General features: G+C 42.0%; 2 protein-coding genes and 1 long non-coding RNA gene across 4 annotated transcripts in view; 2 read left to right on the forward strand and 1 right to left on the reverse strand.

Annotated features, from left to right (window-relative positions):
• map4k1 (mitogen-activated protein kinase kinase kinase kinase 1) overlaps positions 1-4,185 on the forward strand; it is a 48,925-nt gene extending 44,740 nt beyond the window's left edge. For both annotated transcript variants that reach the window (XM_032506579.1, XM_032506587.1), the window contains 5 exons: positions 302-479; positions 811-879; positions 1,090-1,176; positions 2,603-2,729; positions 3,596-4,185. In XM_032506579.1, the coding sequence (XP_032362470.1) occupies positions 302-479; positions 811-879; positions 1,090-1,176; positions 2,603-2,729; positions 3,596-3,692 (558 nt within the window). In that variant the 3' untranslated portion in view covers positions 3,693-4,185. The remainder of the gene's footprint in view (positions 1-301; positions 480-810; positions 880-1,089; positions 1,177-2,602; positions 2,730-3,595) is intronic.
• A 174-nt stretch (positions 4,186-4,359) lies between these two features.
• Positions 4,360-4,908, reverse strand: LOC116674074 (uncharacterized). Its single transcript, XR_004327954.1, has 2 exons — positions 4,804-4,908; positions 4,360-4,766 (listed from the first exon to the last, which is right to left on the reverse strand). It is a non-coding gene; the product is annotated as an uncharacterized LOC116674074 (long non-coding RNA).
• Positions 4,909-5,411: 503 nt separating this feature from the next.
• The window catches only part of zmp:0000000529 (WD repeat-containing protein 20), a 9,247-nt gene continuing 5,531 nt past the window's right edge, over positions 5,412-9,127 (forward strand). The window contains exon 1 of the mRNA XM_032506598.1: positions 5,412-6,265. Within this exon, the coding sequence (XP_032362489.1) occupies positions 5,837-6,265 (429 nt within the window). The 5' untranslated portion in view covers positions 5,412-5,836. The remainder of the gene's footprint in view (positions 6,266-9,127) is intronic.

Here is a 9,127-nt window from a genome sequence, read left to right on the forward strand (position 1 = left end):
CGTGCAATGCCATGAGCATAACTTTGTCTTTGAGTTATTATTATTTTTATTGGGCTGTTAACACTGACATTGGCTCATAAAATGACTGCTGGAAGGGTCGTTAAGCATTTCATGGCCTCCTATTAGATTTAAGCTTTAGACCTTTTGCTTTTGAGAAGGAGACCCTCGGTTAAAGACCATGCTGTGGCCAAAAGATTGCAGGTTTAAGTTCCCTTTAACAAAACAATCTGCTTTGCTTGCTGACATAAAATCCACACAAAGATATTCCAAAGATACAACTGTGGACTTTTGTGCTTCGCAGCATTTTGACTTCCCGCTGCCCAACCCTCTGCGGGTGTTTGAGATGGTGGCGGTGCCCCAGCAGGAGTACCCGCTGGTGTGTATCGGGGTCTCTCGGGGGTACAGCCCCAACGTGCCTGTCACCGTGGAATACATCAACCTCAACTCCAACACATCCTGGTTCACCAACTCTGGCCTGGGTAGGGTGATTCTGCATTACCACGTCCATTATAAAGGCTTTAGCATGCAGTAGCCACGGACCAAAGGTTCTACTTACCCGGGACGTTTTCTACATTTAATAAATCCTTTAAATGTCTCTCTCACTTTACTTCAAAGTGCGAGGCTTTTATTCTTTCGTAATCTAGCAACAGATTGTAGTTTTAGCTACGTAAACTTTCCTAGATGGCAGACATAATTTCATTTGTTGAGTTTAACATCATGGTCAGAGCCAGAGGAAAGTGGTCCAAATCTTGGTGTGTGTGTGTGTGTGTGTGTATGTGTGTGTATGTGTGTGTGTGTGTGTCATTGCAGAGAGACCTTGCCCAGATGTAGTTCAAGTAAACCAGTTGGACAGCAGCTCCCTGCTGGTCCTCATAGAGAGTAAGTAATTCTTTTTAAGGTCTGTACCTAGCAGCCCTGACATTGTTATGGGGTTTGAGGGTTTTCTTTCCATCTGGGGCTAAGACGTCGAAAGTACTCCCTTCAGCTCTGCCCATAACTGTGATGACAGGACTATAACAGTGTGTAAACTCTGCTCCACTGCATCTGTGTGTCTGTGGTATACCAGCACTGAGCCTCTCTCCTCCACAGGGTCAGTACATATAGTCGGTCTGGAGGGGGAGCTGAAGAGCAACAGGACACACGAGATCACCTTCTCTCATGATGTTGAGTCTCTAGGTGAGAACACCAGCAGTAACGTTCACTCCAGTACTGTGCCTTAGTGCCTAAGTACAAATATTTGATTTAAGATTAAACTATCCGACAGTATGTAAATGAGCACAACTTTAAACATCCACAGCAGTAAAATGCAACATGCCCATTAATGCAGCAGGGATATTAATCCAGAAATATCAGATATGACAGGAAAACACTGACAGGGAACATTTTACTGCACTTTTTTATCACTGGCCAACATGGCTTGGAGATTTTTAAAGTTACCAGACCACTAAGGTCTATATAAAAGAGATTCAAGATACAGCTAATTAGGGACCACTAAGGTCTATATAAAAGAGACTTCCGATACACGTATTAGGGGACCACTAAGGTCTATATAAAAGAGACTTCAGATCAGTAGGGACACAGGTCAACATAAAAGAGATATCAGATACAGTATTAGGGGACCACTAAGGTCTAATATAAAGAGACTTCAGATACAGTATTAGGGGCCACTAAGGTCTCTATAGAGAGATAAGAAACGATAAGTATTAGGGGACCATAAGGTCTTATAAAAGAGACTTCAGATACGGTTATGGGGACCACTAAGGTCTATATAAAAGACTTCAGATACAGTATAGGGGACCACAAGGTCTATATAAAGAGACTTCAGATACAGTATAGGGGACCACTAAGGTCTATATATAAAGAGACTTCAGATACAGTATAGGGGACCACTAAGGTCTATATAAAAGAGACTACAGATACAGTATAGGGGACCACTAAGGTTCTATATATAAGAGACTTCAGATACAGTATTGGGGACCACTAAAGTCTATATAAAAGAACTTCAGATACAGGGGACCACTAAGGTCTAAATAAAAGAGACTTCGATAAGTATTAGGGGACCACAAAGTCTATATAAAAGGCTTCAGATACAGTATTGAGGGACCCTAAGGTCTATATAAAAGAGACTAGATACAGTATTAGGGGACCATAAGGTCTAAATAAAAGAGACTTCGGATACAGTATTGAGGACCTTAAGGTCATATAAAAGAATCCAGCACAGTATTAGAGGACCCTAAGGTTATATAAAAGAGACTTCAGATACAGTATAGGGACCACTAGGTCTATATAAAAGACTTCAGATCAGTACGAGGGACCACTAAGGTCTTATATAAGAGACTTCAGATACAGTACTAGGGGACCACTAAGGTCTATATAGAAGAGATTCAGATGACAGTCTAGGGAACACTAAGGTCTATATAGAAGAGACTTCAGATACAGTACTAGGGGACCACTAAAGTCTATATAAAATCATCCAAAGAGCCCCATGTCATGGGACCTTTAAGTGAATGATCTGAATACTTCTTCCACCACTGTGAACCAGTGATGGTTAACATTGTAGGTGAGTAAAACTCAACATTTGCGGTGTGTCTGTCCCGTCCAGTGTATTTTGAGGACACGCTGCTGTCAGTGTGGCGTCACGGGTGGCAGAGACGAAGACAAAGTTTCACCGAGGTGCTGGAGGAAACCACCGACCTGAGAAAGATCTACAGACTGGTGCAGTCCGACAGGTACGGCACGTCGTCGCTCTTGTTGCTTGGATTCATTATCATGTTCAGTAGAGGTACTGAAATGAACCATGGCATTGATGCGTCACGATTCAGTGACAGACCATAATCTATTATTGCCTACTGATGTTACTTGTTGATTTTCAGGTCGCTGCTTTTTTTGTTTGTGCCTTTTTTCGGCTGTGTTCACACAACCAGGAAGTGTCTTTTTTTAAGACCAGACACAATAAAAAGGGGACTTCACGTGTATAAGACTGCTAGAATTTGTTGACGAAAACCATGTGTAGCAATATATAATAAAATTGAGGAGGGGACGCATGGTGATGCATCGTGAAATCGAACTGAAGCGTAGACAGGATAATCGTTATCGAATTGTAAGACCAGTGAAGATTCACACTCCTACTGTTCAGTGTTCTTCGTTGCTACTGACGACTCATCAGCTTGTATCGGCCATTAGAGAGCCCTGAAGTATTATGTAGTATGTAGGTGACTTACTTGTTGCTGCATTGCATTGTTTTTTAGGCTTATTTAGACCTACTCATTTTTTAGTCCAGAAAACATGAACATTAACAACTGTTTGACATTGGTTAAGGTTGCTGCATTTTCACACAAGGATTAATATTTAGAGTAATGTAGACTATACAGCTCTGTTTGGGGTATCCATTGTGAATAGCCATGGAAATGGAATTAACGGTCCCTGAAAAGTCATGGAAAATGTCCATTACAATGTGTGTGAACCCTGTATTCTAGATTTGCACTGTGGACAGAAACACTTACGTGACCCTATCCAATCATAACTTCTACCTAAAGTTTAAGCAGGTTGTATCAGTGCTCCCCATCCTCTGACCTCCATGACCTTCTCACTGCAGGATGGTCGTCTTGGAGACACGTCTGACCGATGACCCGGTGGGGCTGTCCAACCTGTACGTCCTGGAAATTGCTGAGAACTATGTCATGCTGCCCTGACTCTCCTGTCCGCTGGCATAGGGCATCATGGGAAACTCCCGCTAACGCCTCCATGCAGAACTTTCATCATGACCTCTGAGGGATCATGGACGCCACAGTGTTTGATTTTCTAATGGGAGAAGAGGAGACGTGTCAGAGAGAAATGATGGCAGGATGTTGCAAATCCATGCTGACCCAAGAGGATTGTTGTGTTGTTGCTTCCAATCTGGGCGATTTCAACGTGCGAGATCCAGAACAACCTCCAGTATCCAGACTCACGAGAAAACCCTAAACGAACAGTGAAGGAAGGTCCTCCTCTCACACTTAAGAGGAGCGTCTCAGTTGATCACGGCAACAGCAGCTTCATGCAGGGATTGAAAAATTTGGCTTCCAGATTATGCCGTATACAAGCATAAAGGACTGGATGGACTGTGTAGTTTGTAACCTGGGTCTGGATTGTTACACATACACACGTCTCACTGCCGTTACACTGTAATAAAATTAATTAACAAAAGATGAAGTGAACTGTACTGATCTTGGAGCAGAAATGGTAAATGAGAGGTGAAAGTTACGTTAAGTAAAAACTAGTTACCGATCCTCGCTTTTTGTTGTCACGCAAGTACTGGAAATTATAATATATTAATATTCGGATTTCATTTCAAGCCACTGTCTCCCATTTTAGCTTGTGCATAAAAATATTTCATTTGAATGAATTTTCTCCGGGGCAGCAATATCTTTTAAGTATTTAACAGATGAATATGAGCAGGACGGTGTCATATTTCTGCAAATCAGATCAAGACATACCTGGTGGCTCTTTTCATAAGAACATGCTTGAGTAATTTTACTTTTTAAAGAGGTACGATCACAAATTTGCGTCCTGAAAACAACCACCAGTGGCTGAGTATGCCAGCATTATAAATGTAAACCAACTTAACATTGTGCAGTTAAATGTTTTCTTTGTTATTGACCATATATCGTGTTGTCCGATGGCGTGTCACTGGGCAGCAGTGGTGGATAACTAAGTAATCTACTCAAGTACTGTACTTAAGTACAAATTTGGAGTACTTGAGTCTTTTCTTTTGATGCCACTTTCTACTTCTACTCCACTGCAGTTTAGAGAGAAATATTGCACTTTCTACTCCACTACATTAATCTTGACAGCTTTAGTTACTAGTCACTTTACAAATTGAGATTTTTGCACATAAAACACACGTAATTAATAAAATAAGATGTTTTATTATAAGTAGGTAAACTAATAAGTAATTACTACAAGTAAATTACCCAACAATGTGAAGGCATACAATTAGCCTACAGCTGATTTAACACTTGACAGAACTGTTCCTGCATTGATTACTTGCAGTACATTTTTCTGATGATACTTACATACTTTTACTTGGCCTGCATTTTTCAATGCAATCCAACTTTATTTTTAAAGCACATTTTAAAAAAAAACAGTTGACAACAGTTAACAACAGTCATAAAGCAAACAGGGATCACAGTAACAGAGACATACTGAGAATATACTGGGAATATAGTAGGTCTATTAATAGACCTACTATATTCCCAGTATAAAAATAATAAATTAATTTAAAAAACTCTAATACAAAACACATTTTCAATGCAGGACTTTTACTTGTAGCAGAGTTGTTGTTTTTTTACAGTGTGCTATTAGTAGCCTACGTTTTCTTAAGTGAATGATAAATGCTTCTTCCGCATTGGCGGGGCGGTAAATGAAGCACGCTGTTCTCTTCTCTTTGCCCCCGACACATCCGCGGGAGTGCGCAGCGCCAGACCGGGCCAGCAGCAGCAGCAGCAGCAGCAGCAGCCGTCGCATCATTGAACGTAACGTTACTTATTGAACGTAACGTTACTTTACGCACACTGGATGAACGGAGGCGGTGACCCGGCCGAGGACTCGAGGAGGATGCTTACGCCGGCTCACAAGGGCTTTCTCCCGGGGTTTATTTGCCAGACAGTCGAGGTTTTATTGGCTCCGGTACTTGTGTAAAATGTACTGGAGCAGACCGGGTGTGCTGGTCGGCCTAGCTGATCTCGGCTGCTCGGCTTCGCCTCTCACACATTTATTCTAGTACTTTTTGATTGTAGCGTTATTATTTCCAGGTCAAAAAAAAATCAGTTTCCTGTGCGGCTTGTTTGCACTAAAAATGGCCGGAGATGGCGGCGCTCTGAAGGATATCAATGAGATTAAATCCCAGTTCCGGACCAGAGAGGGCTTCTACAAGCTGCTCACCCTCTCGGACTCGCAGCAGCGGGGCGGGCTGCCGCGGGGTCCGTCCGCTGGAGCCACGCTGGGGCCTGGAGGTGGACCCGGTCCCATAGCCGGTGGAGGGGTCGGGCTGCTGCAGGGGCCGGGTGCCGCCGCCGCCGCTGCCGCCGCCGCCGCTGCCGCTGCCGCCGCCGCCGCCTCCTCCTCTTCCAATGCCGCAGCCAACTCCTCTCCAGCGGGCTTCCTTCCGCCCGTCCGGGTCTCTATGGTCAAGCTGCAGCCCGAAGACCCGAGCGAGGACTCGGAGAGGGTGTGCTTCAACATCGGCAGGGAGCTGTATTTTTACACGTACACCAACATCAAGAAGGTGAGCCTGTTCTCCTCCTCTGTATGACAGATTGGACGGTCAGGGTTAGCTTAGCATGCTAGCCTGCTCTGCGAATAGCTGCTTCCATTTCATCATGTTTTCAAACCGAGGTTCTTGGGGCTGCACAGGCGAGCGTTTGACACACATAACACCTTTATTTGCTTTGCAATGCGACATGATAGTGTGTGTGTGTGAACAGACAGTGAATGGTGCATCATGCACACGGATGCACAGTGTCAGTGGACTCTGCAGGGGGGGGACAACAGTGTTACTATACCAGCAGGAAACAGAGACAGGAAGCCACTGACTTGGTGAAACCATGTGAACTAAAGGTTGTTTATTCTCATAAACAACTCATCTGATAGTTAATACACATATGTGTTACACCTCACCTGTGGTGGGTCGTATCACAGTTCATTTGACAGTGGAAAATCTTGTACTTTTTGTCTGACAGTTACTTTTCAGATTACACATCCTTCCTGTCAAGTAAAAACCATGCATCTCCAATTAGTGATTTTGATTGTTTGTTTGTTTTTAAATTGAAGGATGGATTTAGACTGTAAATCTGTATACTTGCAAATGCTTTTAACGTAGGCCCACTGAATTATAAAAATAACTTCTCATGCATGATGATACATCCCTTCACGGAGGTCGGGGAGTTGTCCTCCAGTTTCTCCTCACTCAGCTTGTTTTTAGCATTGCTAGCTTTCATCGAGGGTTGTTTTTAGAGAGCTGGAAGTGCAAGCTGCACCACTTGATTCTCAATAAGGAATGCTAATTTAATTTATGAGGAACTGGAGGACAAATGTAAAAAGCTTCTCCTCCTCCAAGGTGACATGGTTCAATGAGGGAAAAGGTTGTAACTGCTTACCTTCCTTAAATGTCAAGGGTTTTCTTTCACTACACACTGCTAATGATTTTATCTCTTCTGGGTCATAATGAAATAACTCCAAAAGTACAATAAATGGCCTTCATTTGCCAGGAATTTGTAGCTTTGTGACTGATGCACACGTGTAGAAGGCTAGGTTGGCTTGCATGCAAAAGCCTGAAGATACATGTCATGATGTCACCATCGCCATACTGTGATGTCAAAGAATATTAAGAAAATATGTTGTTTTTGTACTCATGATTTAACTAGACACATTTACATTTAATCAGCATGGATGCAGCAATATGTTTTTCCTCTCCTGCAACTGACTGATACCTAAACTCAAGATCTTTGGCAACACAAAGTTTGTATTGTTGATCTATGTAATCAATTTGTTGTTTGGGTCTCTAAAATGTCAGAAAATTGTGAAAAATGTCACTCAGTGTTTCCCAAAGCCCAAAATGACAGCCTCAGATGTCTTGTTTTGTCCACAACTCAAAGAGAAAATAAAAAAAAAATCGAAATGTATTCATATAGGACTTTACAGCAACCAGCAGGTATCCAAAGAGCTTACCATCAGAAACCAAGCGTAAAAACACACATCATACAATAGAAAGAGTGAACGTAGAAACCAGTAAAATCAGAAAAGGATTACAAAGAAACCGAAGAATGAAATTGTCCCACCACTGCTACGTATTAAAAGCATGACTGAACATACGTTTTGAGTTTGGACCTAAAAAGAGCGACATCTGTAACAGTGCGAATATCGGGGGGGGGGGGGGGGACTTGTTCCAGAGTCTTGGGTCAGCAACTGCAAAAGCCTGACAGGGTGTAGAGAACGGGAGTGACGTGTGCACGTCTAGATGTATTTGTTAAAAACCAGCAGCAGCATTTTGCACAGGTTGAAGACGTGAGATGGACGTCTGATTCAGACCAACATGGAGAGTGTTACAGTAGTCCAACCGTGAACCAATAAAAGATATTCCGTTTACTGTCACAGAAGAGTCAAGAAACTAGAAAATATTCACATTTAACAAGCTAGAAACAGAGGATTTAAAAAAATATATATATTTCAAAACAAAAAATGACTCAACCCAATTACTTTATTATCAAAATAGGAGATTAATTTAATAGTGACAATTATTGACAATTATCGGATTGTCTTTGCAACTCTTTTTGCCATGTAGTTGAATATATATATATATATATATATATATATATATATATATATATAGTAAAACGCCACATACAATATTAAATGAAGGTAAATGTTCACACAGTACAGTAATGTGAGCTATTAAAATTACCTGGTTACATGGTAATCTGCTCTTAACAGTGCATAGCCATGTGTGCTTTGTCCACATTAATCCCACCAACCGGTCCCATTTACTGAGTAAATGCCATAAACATATTCTTTTGTTAATATTTGCAATCATTCCCAGAAACAACCAAGCACGCCTGCCTTGTTGCACGATCCAAATCTTTTCAAAACGTGCCATTTTTAGCTAAATCGAAGGTTGTTGTTTTCCGAAGCAAAGGGATTTTGAGAACGGCAACACACAGAGAGCGGGTGGGGTGGGGGGTGGGGGGGGCATCAATGTCAGGCTTTATCCTGGAAATGGACTTCCGTTGATCCAGAAAAGCATCTGTATAAGACCATGGATGTATTATAAGACCGAGACGCACCAGGCTTTCTGATGACGTATGATGTGAGATGACGTAGTATAAATAGCGACAGTAGTCCACATAGTTCAGGGTGGATGGATGGATCGAACAAACACAGGACATCACCCAGGAGACGGCTGTACGTGTCTCGTGTGAAACCAAAAGTCAACGTTGACCATATTTCAGCTTCTGTTATCTTAACTTACGTAGGTTACATACTTTACTAACATCACGTTTGTTAGTTACCTAACAAATTTACTAATTTGAACCCAAACCGATATCTTTTCCCAAACCTAACCAAACAGCCATGTTGCTTTCCTGTCTTTGGG

This window comes from Etheostoma spectabile, chromosome 3 (assembly GCF_008692095.1).
Source record: "Etheostoma spectabile isolate EspeVRDwgs_2016 chromosome 3, UIUC_Espe_1.0, whole genome shotgun sequence".
NCBI classification, from domain to species: Eukaryota; Metazoa; Chordata; class Actinopteri; order Perciformes; family Percidae; genus Etheostoma; species Etheostoma spectabile.